The 26,154-nt window shown below is 29.4% G+C and overlaps 1 protein-coding gene across 1 annotated transcript; it reads right to left on the bottom strand.

Annotated features, from left to right (window-relative positions):
- Positions 1-4,734: 4,734 nt before the first annotated feature.
- On the bottom strand, positions 4,735-26,042 carry LOC126672218 (uncharacterized). Its single transcript, XM_050366168.1, has 6 exons — positions 26,030-26,042; positions 25,717-25,785; positions 25,270-25,433; positions 5,967-6,704; positions 5,175-5,411; positions 4,735-4,962 (listed from the first exon to the last, which is right to left on the bottom strand). Exons 1-6 carry the CDS (start codon positions 26,040-26,042, stop codon positions 4,735-4,737), a joined length of 1,449 nt encoding a protein of 482 aa, XP_050222125.1.
- Positions 26,043-26,154: the final 112 nt, after the last annotated feature.

The following is a 26,154-nucleotide window of genomic DNA, read 5'->3' as shown; positions in this document are numbered from 1 at the left end:
AGATAAGCTTGGTGCCCAAACAACTCAATCTTCTTCTTCATTTTGTGTGGGTGCCGAATACACCATAGCTCCAAACACCAAGCTTTATTCTTCCATTTTCTCTCAAAATTTTCTTAACAAAAGTTGACGGGAAAATTGTGTAGATCGTTAATGTATATTTGCATGTTCGTTTGAGGTACAATTTCAAGCTCAAATCTTTACTTTTGTTTGCTGATGTTGATGAGTCTTAGAAACATGCTTAGGATGGTTTAAAAATGGTGTTTGATGGTTGATTAACTAGTTTTGATTGTTGTTTATGTGGGTTTCGGTTTTAAAATAATTTTTACGTAAAATTAAATTATTTATTTTAATTTTCTGGGCTGATCTAGGTTAAAATATGCTTTAAAGTATAATTTTTTTGGATTTTTTAATATTTTTAAAGCTTAAAAATCGCTTAAAAAGGGTAAATCAATTGATTTTAAATTTCTGAAAATAAATTTGTTTATGAGTGATTTACATGTTGGGTTGATGATGAATAAGTGTTTATTTAAGAATTTTAATGGTTTGTTAATCGGGTTTAATTTTGATAATTGTTATTCGGTTAAAATCGTTTTAAAAAGGGTATTTTTGTCATTTTAATTTCTGGGCAGAAATTATTCATGAAAAATTTATGAAATATATATGTTGATCATTTGTGGAGTTTAAATGATTTTTGTGAATTGTTTTGACAGATTAATAATCGGTTTTGATTATTAATGGTTATTTCTGTTTTAATTATTAAAATAATGGAAAATATTATTTTAAAAATTATGGGCTGCTGTTTTTACAAGATGAAAATTAAAAATGTAGTTGAAATTAATTTTGGTGAATTTCGGTGTAAAAATGGCTTAAAATGGATTTTTAAGCGTTTTTAAGTTTTCCGGCCAAAAACACCGGAATACGGTGACCGGAATATGAGCAGAGGTGATAGAGCATGGTAGCTCATCCCTACGCTCAGTTGGCAGCAGTTAGTGCCGAAATAATTTTGGCAGAAAATAAGGGGGGGCGAGCCCCGGGTCAAAAATATTTTACGGAAAAATATTTTTGGCTATTTTTGAATTGTGGTATATTTGTTGAGATTTTCTAAAAATGAATTTTTAGAAAATTATGTGGATTGGATGTGTGTTAGAATTATATGGAGTTATAATTTTATGTTTATTTAATGAAATAAATAAACTATGTGGTGTATCGTACAGAAATACGATGACGCGGAAAGAGATAGTCGGAATCAAATTTGGTTATGTGGTTATGTGGTTTATTTGGTTGAGTCGGTCTAGAGTTTATCCTATAATTTAGAGTTAATACATTTATTAATGTTTAATCTCTAAATTAGATCCAGCGAGTTTTGTCGCGGAAACCGGCGGGCGAAGGTTTTAATATTTCGACGGGTGATATTTTTAAATTTGGAATAAGCGAGTACTGTGAGTGTGTTTACAACTTATACTGCTAAATATTAGTATTAAAAATATTGCGAACTGCTTTACATGATTTGCAAATGCTTTATTTTATTTTGAATTTAAATCGCATGAACTATTATACATAGTTTTGAAACCGATTTAGATTCATTGAAACATGCTTACTATTGGGCGGCAATAGTGCTGTATGATCACCGGTATTGCATTTAGAATGTGTTTGCATAAAAATTGTATGTGGAAATCCGGACGACGGTCTGGAAGTCAGGCGACGGCCTACACATATGGAAACAGATCTTCAGAGGCAACGGAATATAGACGACCAAAGGCAGGTAGAGAAACTGCCGAGATCTGAGAGGTTGAACCTTTTATTAAAAAAGTGAAATTGGCGACAGTATTTATGTACTGCCGAAATCCGTTGTATTGTAAGAAGAGTCTGGGACTTTCAAATACGTAAAATAAGAGTAATTGGATTTGACTGGCTAACAGTACAAAAGGAGAAAATAAATACGGCCAAAGGAAAATAAAAGGTTAACCCGAATGGAATGGAAAAAAAATGGAATATTTATGTTTCCTGTTTTGAAAGCATATAGGAACATGAATCATGGTTTAGGGTTTCATATGAATCGGTAATTTGGAATGCATTGCTTTCATATTAATGTTTATTAGTACATGTTGTACGCATTCACTCAATTTTTATAACTGACCCCGTTGAATTTATAATTTTTACAGGCGAGTAGTTTGAGGTGTGGATTTCCAATTTCTTGTTCCGGAAATCCCTGACTTGAATAAAGTGAGAATGACTTTCCTTTATGTGTGTAGAGTTGCAGTAGCTAGAATAATGAACGGTGATACCTTAGTAGTCGTTGAACTTATTTATGCTTTATATTTTATTATAGCGCTTAAACTCTGATTTAATGTAATGTGTGAATGTTGTGCGAAAGTCCGAGCGACTGCACGAGTATAAAATGCGATGAACGCATCTGCATAATGAAATACATTTAAATCCATAGTGAAATGGTCTGCATAATGAAATGCGGTTAAGTCCATAATGAAATGGTCTGCATAGTGAAAATGCAGTTATTACCATAGTAAGGTGGTATGCATAATGAGATGCATGATAAACCATAATGAGATGGTTTTGAAACTAAAATGCAATAATTTAAGAGAAAATTATGTGCATGTTTTAAATGGTAATTTTTATTTGAACGTTTTAAACTGCGATTTTAAAATGTTCGAAAATATTTTGTATTCCGCGAAAATTGTTAAGTGATATTTAATGTATTTTTAAGACTTGCTACGGGTTTCGGAGCAACCACTCTCATTCCCTAGCGCCGGTCTCGACGCCGAGAATCGGGTCGTGATAGTTTTGGAAAGAGTTTGGCATGATTCAATAACGAATTGGTGTAATTAAACAATGATAAGGCGATTTCTAGACTTATGCGAATTAGATTCGTTTAATAAATTATTTAAATGTTTGAATCCAAATTGGTTGGTTATTAGGTGTTTCTTATATAAATAGTTACTGATATAAAAAAAAATTATTTGTAAATGAGAATCAAAATTGGTTTGGTTTGTAAAACTTTTACGATTTGCGAAAATGGCGATTTTAAGGAAATTGAACGTTACGAATATAATATGGTTTTCAAATTCTATACCTACTGATATAATATATTCTAAGTGATGTTTTACAGGTTTCAAATCAGTAGTAACATATTTTATTTCATCGATAGTTGGTTTTGAATCATTTGGCTAGTTTAGGCAATTTTCGGCAAAATTATCACACTTAATTATTTGAGTGCTTTGGCTTAATTTTGATTTAAACCAAGTTATTAAAGGCTGGAAAATATGTTTTGAAAATGATTTGAACTTATAAAAGATGTTAGTTTACCTTGGATTGTCTTGATAATCGATGATTGTCTTGGCATTTGAGTTATGGATATTCTTACAGGATTTTAAGGCTATTTTATGTATATTGTCACGACCCGAATTCCACCCTAATCCAAGTCACGACCGGTGCTAGGGAATGGGAATGGTTGTTCCGAAACCCGTAACAAGCCTAGAGCCTCTAGAAATTTATTGTAAATATTATTAAAAGATCGTCCCTCGCGTGCGATCCGTTTTCAGAAAATACCGTTAAAACCTTTCTCGTTTAGCGCAAACACAAATCTGAAATTATACATATAAGAGAAATCTTGTATTCAGAAGCACTGGTTGGATAACCTTGTTATCTCAAACCTCGCTTTCTTTTGAAAACCTGGCGTGGTGATCACTGGAAACCAGGGACTTAAGTCTCGCTTGCGTTAACACACAGGCAACCCTGTTTCAGATCACACGCCACCGTTAATATGTTTAATAAACTAAGCGCACACCTCTGCGTATCGCAACGGTGGTATTAAGCATATTAAAATACACAGCGGACCGGTTACACTTAGCCGGCGTATAAAAACATACTGTTTTTGACCCTCACAAAAACACACGAGGCCGACTCGGTAACTAGTTCTTGTGTACATGGGAGCATTTTTTTTCTAGAAAAACAATTCTTGGTGTTTCGAATTGTAAATATTCAAAGATGGTGTTCAATATTACCAGAATTGAAAGTTCGTGTTACAACTATAAAATACATTAAAACTCATGATTTCTAAAGCAATTAAGCCTAAATAAAACCATATACTATGGTGCAAATTTTGATATTATTTCAATGCAGTATCAACACAGTTTTTGTATGGCCAAATCTCCAAAAAAATATCAAACTTTTGCGACTTTTGTCAGTTATGTCAAATTTTTTAAAATCGACAAATATAATCGATCTTTGCATATTACGTTTTCTATAACCAGTTTAGTTTTTTGTCAGCATGTCGGACACGTCAGATCTGACTCAGCAAAATGGCGTTGGATCGAATTCAAAGATTTGGCTTTAGCTGACACAACACGCAAAATTTTTGGGTATAACTGACCTAACACGCAAAGGTTCGGTATTTTATTATGATGAGTTTAATGTTGTTTTTTATTATTTTTTTATAGTAAGTCATTATATATTTATAATTTTAATTAAATATATAGTTCATTATTAATTAAAAGATGTTTATGTGTAAGACGTGTATATAGCTTTGAAACATTGGCGGGCCCAGAAAATTATCATATGAGGGGCAAGATACTAATAAAAATTTATTGACATCGTCGAGTTTTCATGTTCTGATAACAATGAATTATTGCTTCATTGTCTACACTACTGAAAATGTCTTTCTCAATATATGTTATTAAGCTATCACTCAAAAAATTGATCCCTAATTCGATTGCACAATCAAGTCTTCACAATCTCCATAGCAGAAAACACTCGCTCCACAGTTGCAGTTGAAATTGGTAAGATAAGAGTTAGAGTTATAAGTTTGTATACCAACGTATACACAATATGTCTTCTTGTACTCACCAAATTCATAGCAAGAGCACTTGTTCCATACAAATTCTTGAATTCTTCACTTAATTTTACATCCATAATATAGGTTTCTAGCTGATTCTCAAGAAAAACAACCTACACTTCAAAAAAAATCATTTGAATATAATTGAGCAAGACACATTAACTTTCCCTTATCAAAAATTGAGAAAGAATCCATTGGACTCAAGCAATCAACACAGATTACTAATCCAGTAGTCACTTTTATTAAAACGGTTATTGAGCTCTTGAAGATGCAAATCAATAACAAAATAAAAAATATCAACGCGATAATGATGTAAATTTGTCACCTTCCCAGCATTACATCGAGATCGTCTACGAACAACATATATCGCATCCATGTTAATGATATCTACATCATGATTGGCGCAAAACATGAAAACTTCATCTAAAAAGGAGCTCCATCCATGCTCTCTCATTGACTGTAACCAAATTTTTCCTATTTCAACCAAGTTCATTGCATTCACAATATCTTGATCTTTTCTCTGCAGCGCCAGCGACAACTTGTTACTAACTCCCAATATGTTCTTCATCAAAATAATACAAAATAGAGGTAATGTCATAAAAATTCACAAACTTTACATGTTTTCTCATTTTAATCATGCACTTTAAAATTTTTCATTTTCATGCACGAACTACCACTTTTTCTCAAATTCATGCACGGTGCTGAGGTGTCACGGCTCCATTGGTGTAATTTGTTGAGGTGGAGGTTATTTTACACCAATAAATTAGTGCCACCTCAGCACCGTGTATGAATTTGGGAAAAAGTGTTAGTTCGTGTATGGAAATGAGAAAATTTAAACTTCATGATTAAAATGAGAAAACGTGTAAAGTTCGTGATTTTTTTTTGACATTAACCGTACAAAACATAGTATCAAAAGACTGCAAAGAATCCAACAGACGACATGCTTCACCTCTTAATTCAGACTTTGGATTCTCCTTGAGAATTTCAAGTACTTCAATGAGTGAAGAAAAAAGTTTGATCAAACTAATCAAAGTATGATAATGAGTACTCCAACGGGTATCACAATGCCTTTTAAGAGTGCTTTCTTGATTTTGGCCTCGTCCATTTAAGAGCTCACCGAGCGCTTCAAAATACTCATAGCTTGATATTTCATAAGAATGTTATGACGCTTGCAAGACCCAATAACGATATTGACAACGCTATTTGTCATAGTGAAAAGAACTTCAATGGAAACATACTTTTTGGCAATATCAACAAGTGCCCATTGAAGTTGACGTGCAAAGCAGTGAATATAAAATGCACTTTTATTTTTCTTGAATACTAAAGCATTTAGACCATTATACTCACCTTGCATATTGCTTGCTCTATCATAACCTTGACCGCGCAACCTGGATATACTTAAATTATACCTTAAAAATAAATCTTCAATCAGTAATTTGAGTAATAAAGCAGTAGTATCGGGAACATGAACAATTCCTAAAATTCTCTCGATCACTTGCCCTGATTGTCTACAAAACATACTACAAACACTCATCTGCTCTTTAACTGATACATCTCGAACTTCATCAACTAAAATAGAAAATAATTTTCCTCTAAGATCTTGAAAAATAATATAAGTCGACTCAATCACATAAACATGTACAATATCCTTCTGAATTTTTGGAGATGTTAACTTCAAATTTCCAGGACATTTATCAGCTGCCTTTTTGATGTCCTCATTATGATCACACCAAAATTTTAAGATTTCTAAATTATTATTGTGGTTGTTTGAATCAATTAATTCATCATGACCACGAAAAGCTATGCCTTGTCGTAATAAAAAAATGAATACAATCAATGATGCACTTAAGCGAATCTGATAGTCAATCTACTGTTAATCATTTTACTTGTTCATAATTGTTTTAATATGCTGATGTTGATTCATCAAAACTTGATAATTGTTCAAAGCTTTGTTATGTGTACTATTAGGACCACAAATATGTTCTTGTAATTTTTCTTTTCTTTTTCAATTAGTAAACCCTTCAATAATACAAGCATCTGAACTACCTACATATCTTTTGCTACCCGTCTTAAATAGATAACAACACAAATAATATGTTGATTCTTTAACGATGCTGTACTCTAGCCAAGTAGGAAATGCATCAAACCACAATGTGTTAAATCGCCTCATCACTTTTCCTTGCATGGTTTGCTTGAAAGTGTAATCTCTAGATTGACAAGGCTCCTTTTGCAAATACGCTCTTTGAACTTGATCTCAAATGTTAGGAGAACATTCACTAGTAGGAATTCTAAATCCAAGGTCCGAAGGAAAATTTGATAGATCAAACTCTACATAATTCTTCTTCGTACCATGAGCTTCACAATTTACATCATTATCGTCACTTTTTTTTGGTTGAGACGGTATTCCAAGTTCTGCTATTGATTATTTTTTAAAATATTTTTCCATAGAATGTCTATGTTAAAAGAAGTAATTGCTTGTTAAAAATTGTTATGTAAATACTTTGGGCAGTAGATCTTTTCTGTTATAAACCTTAATAATTATTATGAACCTTATATTGTAATACCCCAAAATATTTAATTATCTAATTGGACCACGTGTCCAGTTTTGGTTCGCCAAAGTGGCAATATCAGAAGAATTTCTGATAAAAGTACAGTAAATAAATTTTAAGTAGGTCGGTTTTGGGAAATTAATTATAAGAAAATTTAAGATTATAGTTCAATTCTAAAATTAGAATTGGAATTAAAAGGAAAAATATCAAGAAAAGTCTAAAATAAGATATAGGGACCAAAGTGGTAATTTAGCCACTTTGTGTCGAAAATAGAAATATTGGATTTTTACGGGAAAGTGTTAATATCGAGCTTTGTATTATTTATCGGATATAAATAATACGTATAAGTTATAATAAAAGAGTTTAACGATTTGATTATGGATTAAATCGTAGGAAAGCAAAGTTTAAAGGGTAAATGATAAGAAACAAAAAGAACAAGGACCAAAGTAGCATTTTAGCAAGAGATATAAGAAGAAGAAATTGAATAGAGGAAGCAGTGGAAGTATCGAGAGAAATTGAGAAGTTATCGCCGATTACCGTCGTTTCGCCGCCGTTTCGCCGTTCGATGTCCGATTCAAGTGATTTTCGTGGCAATCTCTTTGGAATTCAATCCTCTACTGATTCTGAGCTTCGTTTTAAGGTAATATCTTGAGAATTGATGTTGAAATTGAATAGAAAATGGCTGCCTTTGTATTAAAGTTAAGGATTTTGAATTTTGACGATTTAGACTTGATTATAGCGTTTATGCAGAAACCACGATACGGGCTTTGTCGGAAATTATGTTTAAAAGGTGTCGGAAGTATTAGAAATCGGCGAAACACCCTGAAAGTGGGTTTTCCAGGACTGTGTGCGCAATCGCACACGGTGTGCGGACACACACCGCAGTGTGGAGACGCATACTGGTGTGCGGACGCACACTGCACTACGCGGACGCACAATGCCTTTGCACGTCCGCACAGTGAGTTCACAGGGACTAAAATGGACTTTTTGCCCGAGGGACTAAAATGGACTTTTAGCCTTAAATAAATGGGATTTCGATATTTCAATATTAGATTCTAAAAACGATTAAGGTCCCCGATAAATTAAAAAGTAAAGTTTTAGCTCGACGTTTTACGTGAGCTATGATAATGTTAAAAATAAAACTAAACCCTAGAATTTAAAAGTATTATACGTATTAGAGTATGAGGTGCACGTCTAATCATTAAACAATTTGTCAGACGTGTCAGCGAATAGTGGGGTCAGTAGACGCGGACTAGCGAGAACGTACTATCAGATCGACCACATCATTACTTGGATAGCGGTAACTGTGAGTTGTATTTTTACTTTCATGTATTATATATTAAAATTATTTTATATAAATATATATACTGTTTACACGCATCGCATTATATATAGTTGATTGAAATGTTATATGTTTTATTAATTCCTATATACGAGAACTAGTATGCGATCCGGAGAAACTAGCTACCTATTGGGTGTCAATAGGCTGTGTGATCACCAGTATTGAGTCAGTCTAGTGTATTTGCATTTGAGAAATGATTGGATACGTATGATATGATATGAATTCGATACGAGAGTGAACTCGGCTACGGTGTAGCCTGGAAGTCCCTGTATCTAGTGGGCTGGGCCCACTAGTGAGTTGGACTCACAGCTTGAGATTTACGATTGGGTTGAATGATATATGATTATTTGAGAAATGTGTCGCATGCTAGGATATTAGTTTCGTATGGATCAAATACATGTTTATATGTTTTATATTATTGTTTTCTTGAGATGCGATGCTACGTTTCTACAGTAATACTGTTAGTAAATGTCAGCTCACTCAGTATTTCCCCAAATACTAACCCCTCACCTTTGATGTCTTTCAAGTGCTTAGTTTGTGGACCTAGTTATAAGCCAATTTTGAAGTCCAGAAGTCAGATGTGTATGTATAGTTTCTGACTTCTGTGAATGCTGCAGTAGTGGTCCTGTGTCGATAGTATAGTAGCCTAGGCAGCCGTTCATTTTGATTGTATATATTAACTGCTGTCATTGTTCTATATGCTTTTGATTGGCTACGTATTGTATATATGATCCACGGCCCCAGATGCCGGTGAGATGTTTTGAGACACTAACTGATGTATATAGTACCGCGAGGCCAGTTCGTACGGGGTACGGTAACTAAAGCCCGCGAGGTTAACAGAACAGTTAGTGACCGTATCTAATTCTCTAATCATATGTTTAGTCGTGACATATATTTAGTCCAATTCTCTAATCATATGTTTAAATTCTAGTTCTAATATTATGTAATCATATTTCTAAACTCTAGCTGATTACAAAAATTAAAATTATCAATTTATCACATATCACATTGAAATGATATTCAACAATTAGCATGATATATAAAAAACAAAAATAATAAAAATAAAAACTGACCTGAGTATAGAAATGAAAGACAAGCCCCAAAAGAGAAGATGATCTACTCCTTTACAGTGTAGAAAATTGAAAACAAAATAGAGTAAAAAATAGACTAAATGAGAAGAGAAAAGAAAAGTACGTTACTTGGAAAACGGAAGGTGAAAAGGCAATCTTAATGGAAAAACTACAAATTGATTCCTATTTTTAGCCTTTGGTTCAATAAATATAAATCCTACTTAATGTGATACGAAATAAGAGGTAAATGAGATTATTTTCTAAAAATATATGTCGTTTTTGATTCAATTTTATTTTTTCTTTGAATGAAATAAAATAATGTTCTTTATAGATTAATATTTAATAAAAATAAAATTTATGTAAAAGAAAGACAAACCATGAAATTTAAGGTGGGAAGATTGTATATTTTAAGTGGATAAAGTCGAACTATTCATTTCTATATAGTTTTTTTTGAAAAAATACAATAAAATGGTGAATTGCCCACCAATACCTTCTTCCTCGGTCTGTCACTGCTTGCAAACTGAATTAAAGCACATGATCATACAATATATGTTTAAGTGTTAACACAAAACACTTCAAATGAAAAAAAATCTCAAAATATACATAAATTTGTAGTTTCAATAGCTTTTCTGTGTTGGATGCTATAAAACCTTACCACTAGAAACCATAAACCACATTGTTTAAATAACTATACCAATCTCTATGTAGGTACATTCAAAAAAATTGAACATGCATATGCCTCAAACCACAAATATAAATAAATTATATCGTTGATGACATAAGTAAAAAAATTTAAAAATATCATTTAATAAATGTGTGTGCCAATTATCCTCTCCCCTCTCTCTCAAATAGAAAACCATAGCCGTCAAGCGTTTCTCCTTTTGTTTTCGTTTCGGCTGCCGTCAATGGTTTATTTTTGCCGTTGACGGTAGCCATTTTTTATTGCTTTAGAATAAAATAAATGACCGACTCTTTTTCATCTTTTTCATTTTGGTTGGTAAATCTATCGACGAGGCGAATCAATTTCAATAAATAAAAAATCAGAGATGGATCAAGACCTTTCAAGATTGAAGATGAAATCGTTATAGGTTATATTAGTTTTTTTTTGATAACTATTTTACAGCGATTGTCTTTCTTTTTGAAAGTTTTGCTGTTCTTTCTATATGAAAGATTTGTTGTTTTTTTATGAAGAGTTTGTGAGTGTTCTGTTATACAGAAAAGGATTGAATCTTATGTGTTAGAGCAGTTATGTAATTTTGATTTTATTTTATAAGGCGATCTGCGAATCAAGGTTTATATCTTGTTCATGTCAGGTCATTAGAAACGGTTATACACTTTCTGAATTCTTACACCTGTAACTGCTCTTTATTATTAATGAAAGATTATTCGATTGTCAAAAAAAAAATGTGTGTGCCTACTTACCGTATTTGTTTGGATGTCTCTCTACTTCATCAAAGGTGAAGCTTTTTCAGAAGCCATTACTCCAGAAACATCTTATACCATGAGAAATTGATTCTACTTCTTCGTACAATTTTCGAGTTTCACCATAAAGTTACAACATATGCAGATGGATTTAAACCTAAAAATAATTTAGAGAATTCAAGTGACATAAATATCATACAATAAACGATATTAATATCTTAAAAATTTAGCATATGATAAAAATGTGGCAAACAAGTATATTTATATATAGAGTAAATTTGTTGACCAATGTAAAGGATCTTAGATTAACCTATAATTACTCATAATACAACATGCTTACAATAATAATACTTGATAAATATCTTATCCAGACCTTACTAATAATAGAACCATACTCTCTAACTGCAACAGAAAAAGAACATATAAATTTTAAATAGCCATGATACCTAATAACTAGCCTGATAAATATTTAAACTTTTAGTTGATGGAGTAGATGCAATGCATATTAGTCTCAATTCATGCTTCACCTAAAATTATTTATAGCAAAAACATGATATGACTTATGACCTTGAGAAAAACTCTCTAATCACAAACTACGAAATATATAGTTAATTAAAATTATAAATATATAATTGCATAATATTAAAAAAAAAACAAACAATAAAAAATAATATTAGAAAATGCTTAATCACAATAAAATATCAAAACTTTGCGTGATATATCAGTTTTAACCAAAAAATTGTGTGTTGTGTTAGTTATAGACAATTTTTTTAATTCAATCAGACGTTGTTTTACTGAATCGTATCTGACGTGGCCGACATGCTGGGAAAAAACCATAATATTTAAAAATCGGTTATATTTTCTGATTTTGAAAAGTTTAGTCATTAGTTAAGAAAAATCGCAAAAATTTTGCATTCTTTAGAGATTTAGCTTTTTTTATATTGAAAACTGGCGTAATAGTCCAAAAATATCCGAACGTTTTTTTATTGCCCAAATTTTCAAAATTTTCAATTTTAACCCATTTCTTATTTTTCAGTTTCAATTATAGCCAATTGCTCAAATTTGAGTGGGAAACAATATACGCTTCATATTACTTTATATTTGGAATTTTTAATGGTAAATGATAAATTAGAATAATATGAAGTAATGTGAACTACATTTTTTAAAAAAATTCACTTCAATTTGAGAAATTGGCTATAATTGAAATAGAAAAATGAAAAATTGGCTAAAATTAAAGATTTTGAAAGTGTGAGCTATAAATAAAAAAAAGTAAAAAAGATAGAGTATTATTTGATGATTAAGTTTTGAATATTTATTGAAACTACAGTTAAATTCAAGAGAAGTATGAGTTTCTTCCGTTTCCAAACCTCATTTATAAAGATGTTTTAAATTTTCAAAAATTACGTTTCCTATTTTAATATTCTTAATTTATACTATTATTTTTACTGAATTTAAGAAGAATGGTGGTCCTATTGCCGGAATTTTGGTCGGCCGATGGTAGTCAGCAGTGCTAAACGATGGTCTGGGGGCTCATGATTAATGATAGACCTACATTAGGACCTGAGGTGTTTATGGCCCCCTCAAATCCTAATTTAGTCCCTAAGAAAAATATACATATACTTCTTGATCTTTATAGTTTCTTTAATTTAATTAAGATTAATAGTCTAAAAAAACCTCCACCTTTTAGTCAAAAATCCGCACCTTTCATGTTCAAATGGACCCTTAATCATTAAATTGACCTCTTTTCATTTGAAAAAAGAAGAAGTTCAAACCAATATTTTATATTTTAACATATATTCTAAATAGTGCTTATTTTTATATTTAAAACAAAAAACTCTCCATATGTTAAAAATTTAAAATCCAATAATAATTTTTATTTAATATAAATAACTATTATTATGTTATAAATATAATTTTTTTGTTTAAATTATAATATTGAATACTATTTAAAATATATGTTAAAAGATAAAATATTAAAAAAGAAGTCAATTTGATGTTTGAGGGTGCAATTGAAACCAAAAGGTGTGGATTTTAATATTTGAGGGTACAATTGAAAATAAAAGGTGTAGATTTAGGTAAAATCGGCGATTTTACAATGTCATGGTGCAAATAAAAATGAGTTAAGAAGTTGAGGTTTTTTTAGACTATTAGTCTTTAATAATTTTGATGAAAACCAATTTATTTTTTTGTTTTAAAAAAATTTCTTTGATAATATAATTTAGTTTTAGTTCCATATTCCATCTTATGCAGTATCTTATGATATTCGACTTATGCTGTAATATTAAATATATGAATTTATACAATTCTATTTATTTTACTAAGATAATAAATAAAATAAAATTATACCTTTTGGATTATATATATTTTCAAATTACTATTAAAAATTTATTAACATCCCTTCTTAATATTTTGATTTAGGTTTGCCAGTGGTTGACCAGTGTGGTTATTGACTTGTTGACTGTTAATTAGTTGACTCTTAATCATATATTATTGATGTTTACTGTGCGTAGGCGGATCTTAAGTGGATTGTAAGCGGATATTATCACTTACTTACAATAATATAAGATCTACCAAAAGTTAATGATATTAAATTCATCAAAATTTATTACCGAATCGGCAATGATTTTTGGTGGATTTTAGTGGATGTTTTAAATACAAAATTTTAATAAAAAAATTCTATATTTTTTCATTCCAGTATTTCTATAATTATCTTTAAAAAATGGATAAATTTATAAAAATATCCCAATAGATTAATCAATATAATTATATTATAACTTACTAAATTTACATACAGAAATTATATTTAAATAAAAGTACATCAGATTTAGGTTTATCAAAATTTTACTATTCGTTTGATACTTGATTTAAAAATAAAAGTAAATCAAATTTAGGTTTATTAAAATTTTACTATTCATTTGATACTTGATTTAACTTTACTCAAACTCAAATAAAACTTGATTAACATTCTATTAATACTTAATTGATTTGAGCAGGTTTCTTTTAGGACACTTTAAAGTATTGAAAATGGCAGGACATCTTGTAATATTAAAATGTTTAATTAAAAGTTAAAATTGGTAGGTCAAAGCTTAAGGGCAAATTGAGACTATTCAGCCCATTATTAGTCCTACATGTTATATGTTTACTTTAAGTATAACCACAAACCCATAATATGTCTAACTCTTGTGTCCTTCGCCTTTTGCTTCTTTTCATGAATTGACATCACAATTTTCAAAATTTTCATAAAATATAATATTTTTAGAGTGTTGTTGCTCTTATTTAATTCTTTATGTTGATGAAAGGTATTTTAAATAAATTTTGTCGGATATATGATTTCTAATTGTTTTGGTCTAAATTTGGTTGGTCTACATATTAAAATAAAAAATTATTTTTAATTATTTTAAATCAACATAGAAATTTATATTAGCTCGGAACAAAAGAGTTACAAATGTAAGATTCAGAATAAAATCCAATAATCTGACATAAAACAAGGCGCATATGCTAAAAACACAAACACCTCGATCATCATAGATCGTCTCACAAATTTTAAAAGTTGAAATTATATAACTGCACTAGAGTTATATAAATCTGTTGATACATCAAGATTCTGCAACCTGCAAGCTTGAATTAACGCAATAATTGCTGAAGTTACAAAATTTGCTAGAAAAAAATTTGAACCATCACAAGAACTTGAACTGAATTAAGAAACTGAAACTTGATAAGATTCAGCAAGAATTGGTAAAATTGAACACCCAAAACAAATAAGATCTTAATAGAATCCGCTAAAACAGCAACAAAACCATCGAAACATATATCACAATAAAAAACAACTCCAGAACGAAGAAACTTGCAATCAAAACCAACTCCCGAACGGAGAAATACATTCAAAAACCTTAAAAAAACATAAAATTATAAACAGGGGGCTAAGAAAACGGTGAAATTCCGGTCTAAAATCGGAAATCACCATTTAGCACAAAAAAACAAACAAACAATGGTAGTTTGATGATGCATGAACATTAAAATTACAAAAAACAACATTAAGTTAACAGTGATAGTTTAATAAACGATAACTATAAAATAAAATAAAAAATATCTTTCTATAATATAAAAATGTTTGATAAGGATAAGTTAGAAAAATAATTTAAAAAGTTCAGAAAATACAAATTACCTAAGTTTTGCTGGAAAAGTCATTTTTCTAATCAAAGAAAAGTCAAACTCCTAACTTTTTAGAAAATAAAAAAATTGAATTTGAATCAAGCAAAAAATATTACTATTTTTTAGAAAGTGTATTTGTCTAATCTACTTACTTCCAATCAAACGAACGCCCAATTTTTTAATCAAAAAACTGATATGATGTTGAAATTATAATGAAATAATAATTTTTTTTAAAAATAATCAATTTATAAATGAAATAAATATTAAGAATTTTTATTAATTTTTTAATAGAAAGTATATTTCTGTCTCGGAGGTAAAAAGGAGGAGGCAGAATTTAGCACGACTTGGCCAAATTTAAATAAAAATGATTCAATTTTACAAATTTAATTTTTTTTTTAATATTTCGTGCGGAGAGGCGAACGTTTGTCTTTTACACAACACTACTCTATTTGTAGCCACCTAGGTAAGCACAGACACGGACACAGATTCGGAGAAACGGGACACTTGGACACGGCAAAACGGTATAATTTTAAAGTTTTCTATGTAAAAAATAAAGTTTCGTATCCGAAACGTCGAGTGTCCGAAACGTTTCCGAAACGGGAAACGTCGATTGAATGAAGTGTCCGTGCTACCTAGTAGCCACTAATGAAACTACGAATTAATATAAGATATCCACATGTCAAAAAGCAACATAATTTCAAGCTGGCTTTTATGATTAAGCAGATGCTTATCAACATAATTATTCAATAAAGGTAGCAAAAAGGACTTCAAAAGTATGAATATATATTAAAATTATGATTATGAGTAGAGGGCCCTTAATTCCATTGCCAGAGGTTATGAGGCTTTTGGTTTTATGCTGGCTTCCCATGATATTAAGCAAGAAACATTTTATGTCAATCATGAAATATACTTAATTATCAAACTGTTATCATATGTATTATTTATCATTTATAGACATAATCCTTTTAAACAAAAATTAATATTAATGTTTCCCATCAAATAATAATGATTACATATAATTTGTGACATACAGTTGTTTGCATTTGATTTAATAAAATTTTACAAATTCAAAAAAATAATCTATATGCGACCACTAGTCTTGACCTTGACCTGGATTCTGCCCTGGTCTCCCATACATAAAGAAATGATAATGAATTAGGTGTAAATACACATAAAATCAGCTTTATCTTATTAATTAATCCATATTTTAGTTCAAATCTATAGTTAAACAGAATCAGCCGAAAGAACTCGAACTTCAAAATGTGGTCCAGTAACTTTGAATCTCGAGTTTAAGGACTCGATTAGAAATTGTGGTCCTTCATGTCAATGCCTACTTTTTTGTGGTTTTTGAAATGGCATTTTCTTTATTTTTTGGTTAAAATTAAATGGCAGCTATTAACCTTTAATTTTGATATATATTTAAATTTCTAACATTTGCTAATTTTTATCCCCTTAAATTAGTGTACGGATTGGCAGCATCAATTAGGATTGCAAATCCAGCTGAAACCAAAAACTAAATTATGGCTCTGTTTGTTTATAACAATATTGTTCGAAAGACTATTTTATGTAGTATATTTTTGGTTAATTTTTTTGGATTGAGTTGGTAAGAATAATTCATGGAATTTTTAAGAAGGCCTTCTTTTAAAGTTCATAACACATGCAATTCTCAAGCTATAATGAGCTATTAAAATATAGCTAAAAATTTATTTATTTTATTAAATATTGGAATTACTAAAATAAATATATTTATAGAATCTGAATGAATTAAAAAAATAAAATAAAAGGCCCAATGCCTTAAAAACACCCGATCTTTTAGCACCTTTTTATTCATATTCTGAAGTTGAAAGCTGGTCAATTACTCTATTTGCATTTTTTTTTTCATTTCAATTACACTTTTAAACATTAAATTGACATTTTTTTAATCTGAAAAATATCTTTAAAAAGTTCTTTAAATTGATCTTTTTGCATTAAATTGACCATTTTTACATTAAATAAGCCTTTTATGAAGAACATTTTTAAACGTTTTGTAAATAAAAATTGTCAATTTAATGCTTAATGGTACAATTGAAACGAGAAAATGCGAAATAAGATAAAATCGATCAGTTTTCAACGTTAGAGTAGGATTAAAAAGTGGTTAAAAAGTCGGGTATTTTTAAGACATTAGGCCAATTTAAAATAAAAAATTAGCCGGTGATGAAAAATTGAATGTTGTATACAAATTTCTGAATAATTTTAGTTTAATATAAATACTCACATAATTGCAATTTAATTAAATTATAGTTCATTACAATTTATTGTTTAAAGTGGGAATTTTATTTTTCTTCCTTTTAGTCCGGTCTAGTAAATTTTTAGCAATCTAGTCCAGTATAGTATATATTTAATTAATTATTAGTGCTTTAAATTAATTATTAATGCCATAAAACTTCAAAAAGAATGGGACTATTGCTTATAGAATGAATCATTAATAGTTGTAACCCGACCTAACTGACTGGAAATCTCAGGAAATAGGTTTAATGGGTAATAACAAGTTATAAATGATATGAACCAGAACATACAAAATTAATGCATGATTCCTGAAGCGAATAGAGGATGAGTTAATAGAATCTCTTAATGAAGTCTATATTTTATATGGAGTGGAGTACCTAACTACAGGAATACTCTACATAACTTCACCTTTATGGAAGTGGGGCCGCTTCTTATGAAATTTAAAACAAAAATTTATAGAACGTTCACTAAACTGGGATAGACGTGCATGGCCATTAACGCACGGGATTTAAAAAAACACTTTTAAAAAGGTTGTGTTTGGTTTGATGTCCGAGATAGAGTTCAAAACTACGAGTAACTGTTGTTGAATCAGAATTTTACGCACTACGCAAATGTGCAAATCGAAAAATACATTCGTTTATGCATAATCTTAGTGAAACATAAATTATTCGAAAAACTATTTTAAAAATCCAAAGTGGGGGATTGTTGAAAAGATTATTAAATTTAAATATAAAAAAAAGTGTCTTATCATAAGAAATGAGAAGATGGAGAGTTTTGTGGTTTTCCACGTTGCTTAGGAGAACTCAATTTATTGGGTTTATAAATTTGGTTTTTTTCATATGGGTTTGTGCCCCAAGAGGTATCCAGTTTTATGAACGGAGTAGGAGTTACATCTTTCCATATTTACCACACGCGCGCCGTTCGTCCGGTCGGTCGGCCCGGCCTTGTTTGGGTTGGTGGTTCGGTTCAGCTAGCATTTTATTTTTTTTGGATACAAAAGTATTATTATCTTATTTTAATTCTTTTGTAACTGTTTAACTCTCTAATTTAACACCTCCCACGTTTTTGACTGTCGGTGTTTTCTTTCATTAATCAGAAATATTTTCTGTATTAATTATTTTTCATTAAGATTGCCTTTTCACCTTCCGTTCATTTTTACAGCAATTGTTCTAACAGTGACATAGTCAAAAATTAAAACTGTAAAAGATAAAATATTTTTCTTTATTTAATATGAAAAGAGTTAAAGATTATTAAATTAAAAATAATCACTATAAAATATGTCTTAAAGTATGTACAAATCAGTCAAAATTAAGTTTACTTAAATAAATTAATTAATAGAAGCCGAATGTTCTTTTTTAGTTCATCCAAATATTTCTCCTTTTACTGTCCATGTGGATTTGCCACTGCATGGGTGAATAAGTTATTAAATCTAAAAAATTTTATAAACTTTTAAATATGTTTTTCTGATAATCGAAAAGGAGAAAGCGCTTGTATGATAAAACAAACCCATAAAACTAACATATTACTATCCAGTATTTATAGCATTTGAATTAGTAATTCATTCCTATAAACTTTTGAATATTATAATTGTGGTATAATATTTTAGCAAAATAAGGTTCCATTTCATTAATAAAATTAGTTAAGTGACTTAAATCCCTATGTTTTGTATGGCTTAAATTAGTAACAACTCATGTTATATCCCATAAAACACAAACTCTCTAGCATGCTAAGATTTAATTTCCCTTCAATCCTAAGCCACATTTTATAGGAACAAGTCACATGCCCACATATTACAAAGTATTGTTAAAAACCATATGTTAAGGCTTAAACTATTTCACCAAAAGGAATCTATTGTTCCCAAAAGAACCTACACCCCAACCAAATACAATTCATCTCATTTCTATATAGGCCTAATTACTTTAAAAAACCCCATCTTATAATATTTTTTCGTTTATACCCTTACGTAGGAAAAAGTTCATTTGTACCCTTTTTTTGATTTTTCGTTTTCATCTCTACTCTAAAATTTAAATTTTTGACAATTAAATTAATTGAAGGATGAAAACATTATAAATGATTAATAATATTAATGTTTAATTAGAATATAAACTAAATATAAAGGATCATTTTGAATATTTTTCCAAATGAAAAGAGGTCAAATTAGCTTTTTAGGGTAGAGACGAAAATAAAAAATCAAAAAAAGGGTACAAATGAACTTTTTCCTAGGTCAGGGTATAAACGAATAAATGTTATAAGGTGAGTTTTTTTAAGTAATTAAGCCTTCTATATATAATCTTTTCACCTTAAAAACAAATTAATTGGATTTATTTTATTTTATTTTATTTTATTAATTATCTTTCTTTCATAGTTGTTTTTGTACATTTAGCCCTAAACTTAAACACAATTGTACACTTGATTGAGTGTTAAAATATTAGCCGACCATTTTCCTGCTCTTTGTGACTTTCAACTGCCTTTATAACACAATCTTCTTATTAATTATATTCTATAATAACCCTTTTAACTTTTTTTATATATATATATATAGTATTTCATAAGCTCAACTACTTCTATAGCCAGGATTTAGGGGAAATACCTAACAATTGCTTGAACATTGTCTCATTGGTGATGATTACTATGCCTTTAATATTTTTATACTAGGGTAAAAGAATATTTTTATTATCTGTCATTTTTTTTCATTTTTAAGGGATTTTTTTATCCAACCTGGAAATTTTATATTCACATACTAGAGCGGAACTAAGGAAATAGAATAGCGCAACATAAAAAATTAGGGCGGAAGACTATGTTTTAGCTATCACGTCTAACCAACCGTCTTCAATTATTTCTTACTTTTTAAATATATTTTTTATTTTTTTATCGTCTTCTTGCTCTAAAAATAATTATCATTATTTCTAATAAGCTCTCACATGCTTATTAGTTTTGAAACACAAAACATAGCCCTTTATATGTTATGTTATGCATTTATTAAATTAATTGAAAGTTAATCTCAAAGTGTAGATGAGTTAGTAATGCGCTCTTTTAATTTATGTGATGTAGCGGGTTCGAACCGTACTCATGTATGCAGCCGTCTAAAACTTGGGGCCAGAGCTTGCCTCCCATAAGAGACCTACACAGCTCGAGTAGAGATTAGTCTGAATGTGGAAGGTTTAAGGTACCGTCTCATAGTTGAGAGCCATTCAGAAAATCTCATGGACCCTATATCAAAAAATTAATTGAAAGTTGCAAAGGATCAACTCTGAAACCTTTAAATCATAGAGACTATGATATCATGTTAGATAATCAATTTATTCAAAAATGTAATTGTTAGATGAAGCCGCAACAACAAATATTGTTATCTCTAATAGTTGGCTCGAGTTAAAAATGATAATATTTCCTAGAAGATGCTAATGACAGAGGCTCTTAATAGGCATGATTAAGCAGTGTTTACACTTGGTATTAGCTGTGCATTAGAGAAATAAAGGATGTTTCCAGCTAATGAGTACTTGTAGCAATTAACATAAAGTAAAATTAGCACTCAAAGGCTTGCCCTTTATAGTCGCATTTTACGGTGAAATTCTTCATTTATTAGACAAACGTTCGTAAAAAGGGATTTTTTTTTGTTCTAAAATTTCTATTGAATTTTGAAATCTTTTATTTGATTCAATTATACTATAAAATTGAATTTATTTATCAGTTAATTCAATTGAAAAGTCATTTAATATAAATATAATTAATTTTATTAAATAAATAATTAAATCAAATAGAATTATTTTCATTTCAACCAAACATTTGTGACTTTTTAAAAGTTATTCTAATTATAAAAAAAAAAAAAAACATGCAAAGTCAAAACTAGGCTGAAGCTAATTTTGGTTTGAACAATGTACCAGACTCCATGAAGCCCAAACTTATAGTATTAGGTTGCATCAAACAATTCCTTGGCCCTTTACTATTTTATGATTTTCTTACAATTAAATTGCAAAAGTTAAAGTTTTTTATTTGGTTGCAAAAAGAAATTGGATTACAAATGATTGGAATTGTAGATGTGACTCTAGACTAAGATTGGTAGAATATTTTTGGAGGATTATATTTAGGCATACATTTGGTGGTGTAGCCTTTAGATTGTCAATTATGACATGAATGTTCAAGATGGTATGGGATAAAGCTTCATTTGATTTTGCCAACTTACCTACTTCTCTTTACTACTATTGCACAAATCAAACCAAATCAGATTGATAAATTTGGGTTGATTTGGTACTATAAAAATATATATTAATTTTTTTAATATTGTTTGTTTGTTTTGATTTTTTAATTTAATCAAATGTTTCTTATCAAACCTTATGAATATCTCTGCACCACTATCTTTTTTATCACTAAGCAGTCATTTAAGAGTTTTATCTTGTGATCCAGTTTGAGCAGAGGTTTTGATTGATAAATGAATAATCTACTTTAACCGATTTCCATCTCTGGACTCTTTTAAACTATTAGCTGATAGTTGAAAACTTAAACCGAATTACAAATCAACTGAATTAATTTTTTTAGTTTGATTTAAAAAAAATTATTCTTTTTATCTCAAATTAGTAGACACTATTTTCATTTTTCTTATATCTAATTATATGTAGTTATTTATTACTTAAATGCTTAATTGTCATATATACCCTTATAAAGTTGAATGAATTAAAATAAGGGGGTGATCATAAAAATTTACCAACTTCATACGTTTTCTTAATTTTATTACGTGTTTTAAAACTATCATGAAAATACACCAATTTTTATTTTTTTCAAATCTACACAAGGTGCTGAGATGTCACTCATTTATTGGTGTAATTTGCTGAGGGAGAGTTCATTTTTAACCAATAAATGAATGTTACGTCAACACTTTGTATGAATTTGAAAAAAAATGAAAGTTGATATATATTTATAATAAATTTTTAAAGACGTGATTAAATTGAGAAAACGTGTAAAGTTGATGAATTTTTATAACCCTAAAAAAATATATACTAAATGACAAAAACTAATACTATATTAAATGAAGATAAGTGTCATATTTTTATAAATATTAATTTATTTTTTGAGAGATTATTTTTTTGAAGTTTATTTTATTTTAAACTGTCAATTTAAAACAGAGGGATTTTAATTGTGATTTCATATAATTAAAAAAAATAAAAGAAATTATTTGATTTGATTCAAATCAAATGCATACCCCTAACAACAACCACTACCACTAATTCTTCTAAACTCATAACATGGGCAACTTTGATACTATTTGTACATTGTTCAAATAGCCAAAATAATTGCTCTCTCCATTGATAATTATATGTTTTGGAAGTTATCATAAACATTCTTTGGATTTATAATTATATGTTTTGTCCCAAATGATAATTTCAAGACTATGGACTTATATTTGCTTGCCTCTAGATATATACAACTTTAAGACTAATTTACACTTGTAAAACTAAAAAGGCAAGATTAAATGTCATGAGTTTAATTATATAATCCATGCTTTGTATAGCCCAAAATATACACCTCCCTTAATTTTTCACTATTCAAATATTCTATACAATAATATTATGAATTATGAATAAAAAACGTTCCGACTGATCATATTTCTTCGTATTTGCTAACGAAACGATAGAATAAAACATAATTTAACTAAAATGTTATATGTAGTTAGCCTTATGGTGAAAAAGCCAATTTTAAGGATTAATTACTTAAAAATACCGCACCTTGTACTTTTATGAGTTTATACCCCGACCTAGAAAAAATTTCAATTATATCCTATTTCGGGTTTTTCGTTTTCACCTCTACCTCAACTAAGCGTACAATTGACGATTTAAATAATTAAAGGATAAAAACGTTAATAACAACTAAATAGAAAGATTTTATCATATTTTTTTCTTATTTGGACAAATACAAACAAGTCCTTTAACTTTAAAAAAGTTTAAATAAATCCTAATAATTAATTGTTTTTAAAATATTTATTAAAAAAATTAAATTATTAAAAAAATTCCGATCTGCAACCATACTTCTCCGATTTAAGAACCCGTCACTAAATTTAAACAATTACTTTTTCGATTTTCGCGTTCCTCCTTCCATGGAGGAGCAGCGATCTGTTCCTCCTTCATGGAAGGAGGACGGCGGTTCCTCCTTCCACGGCGACGGTGAGTTGGAAATTTTTGATTTTAATGTAATTTTTAATTATTTTTACGGTTTTCGATTTTAAAAAATTATTAATAATTAATATAAATTAAATAATTATTATTACTTGATTTTGTTTGAAGAAGATAGTGTTGTAAAATTAATAACATTAACTTCTAATTAGAATATAGGATAAAATGAATGACTATTTTAACTTTTGTTAGATGAAAAAAGATTAATTTAGTATTTCATAGTAGAGGTGAAAACGAAAAACCCGAAATAGGATATAATTGAAATTTCTCCTAGATCGGGGTATAAACGCAAAAAAAGTATAAGGTGTGGTGTTTGAGAATTAGGCCAATTTTTTAAAACTTGCTCCAATTTAATTTAAATATTTTAATTTTTATAATAATGTTCAAATTGTATTTTTTTTTGTTGCAATAGTAGTCAAATTTCACTTTTTGTACGAAATTTTTTGAGTAATATTGAATTTTTTAATATATCATTAATCATTAAAAAATAATAATAGTCTAATAGAAAATAACAAATGTGACTGCTAATTTTGAGTTCAAATATTTCATTTTCAAAATCAAGCGTAATAATTGTACTTTTGTACATTTGGAGTTCATGGTTTCGACTCTGGTTTTTCACAAGCAGTGGTTTCATCTGATTTAAAAATGGTTTGAAAATAAATACTAATCTCCGCTAATTTTTACTAATAACTAATTTAGAGTAATTCTATCACTAATAAAGAAAACATAATCAAATATTAAATAAATCTTAATTTGCAAACCTAAAATCTAACTGCAGAATAATACTTTTTTTTCTTCAAAAGGAAAACAATAAATCTATTACATAATGAATATTATTTCAGTTGATAAATCTAGGCTTAATACATCTGCGTGTCCCTGGTTCTTCTTTTTTTTACACATAAGGTCCGTGCACTAAAATATTCCACCATTAAATTCCTGCACTTTAACTTCCATCATACCGAGATCCCTCTGTTAACCGCCTGTTAGCGCGAGCAATACACGCGCCGTTAATAAAACTAGTATTTATTTTTATAGTTTGATATATAGAAATAAGATTCCTGCACTTTTCTCTTTTTGCATAAAATCCATGCACTAAAATATTCCATCATTAAATCCCTGCACTTTAAATTCCATCATCCCTAGGTCCTTTTATGCAAAGGATCAAATTGCCCCCTCAACTTGGCACAAAATGTTAAATGAGTTAATCTCATTGTTTTTGCTACAAACAGACTCAAAGGCTGTGTTTTCGTATAAAAAAAAGCCCTTAAAGAGTGAGATTTTTAATTTCATTTAACTAGTTGAATCAATTTTGATTAATTATATTCTAATTAATCAAAACACTAATTATACCCTAATTTTATCCTAATTAAACTAATAAAACATGATTAACCCTAATTAATAAAAAATAAGAAAAATTTAACGTAATCATTTTCTTCCTCACATTTACGCCGTCGCCTACCATCTTCCTTGAATCTTTGCCACCACCCACCACCTTCTTCACATCCGTGCCACCACCTACCACCGATACTACCTTCGTTCTCAGGCAAAGAAATGAACTGTTTGAGCCTAATAACGGTTCATCTGTTCTTCGCCCGAGAACAGATGAAATCGTGGGGATTCCCACTGTTCATCTGTTTTATGGCTGAGAACAGATGAAAATGTGGGAACCCAACCGGGTTCCAATGCTTTCATCTGTGCTCGGCCAGAGAACAGATTCGTTGGAACCCAGCTGGATTCCGACGATTTTTTTCTCCAGAGGGTTTAAAAGAGCGAAAATAGTCCATAACTTTTTTTTAAATGATAAGGATAAAATTGAATTTTATAAATGATTAAATGTCAATTTGAATATTAAAGTAAATATTAAGTATCTTTTTAAACTTTTTTCCATTTTTAAAATGGAGAGTACCCTCACCAAGGTGCAACTGGGAAATGGACAAACGAGGGCCTTTCCGATACAAAAACGCAACTTTTGGGTCTGTTTGTACCAAAAACGGAAAGAATGACTCATTTGATATTTTATGCTAAATTTAAGGGGCGATTTGATCCTTTGTTCATTATTTATGGCATATTCCGTATTGTACTCTCATTTGGTTGTTAATGAAAATCAATTATTCAAAAAATATTATAACATTACAATGTATTTAATTACTATGCCTTTTTAGGATGGCATGCCTTTTAGGAAATTGAAGTGGAAATTGCTTAATCAAATATATTCTTACCAATGAAAGGCATGGCTACATTTAGAGGATTTTTTGAGCGCAATTAGAAATAGCAAGTGTAGCCCTTTTTAAAGGATTTTATTAAATACTGTCCCTAATTATTAAATACCGTTTTTTTTTATCCT

Source organism: Mercurialis annua, linkage group LG3 (genome assembly GCF_937616625.2).
Source record: "Mercurialis annua linkage group LG3, ddMerAnnu1.2, whole genome shotgun sequence".
Taxonomy (NCBI): Eukaryota; Viridiplantae; Streptophyta; class Magnoliopsida; order Malpighiales; family Euphorbiaceae; genus Mercurialis; species Mercurialis annua.
This window is presented reverse-complemented; position numbering and strand designations above follow the sequence as displayed.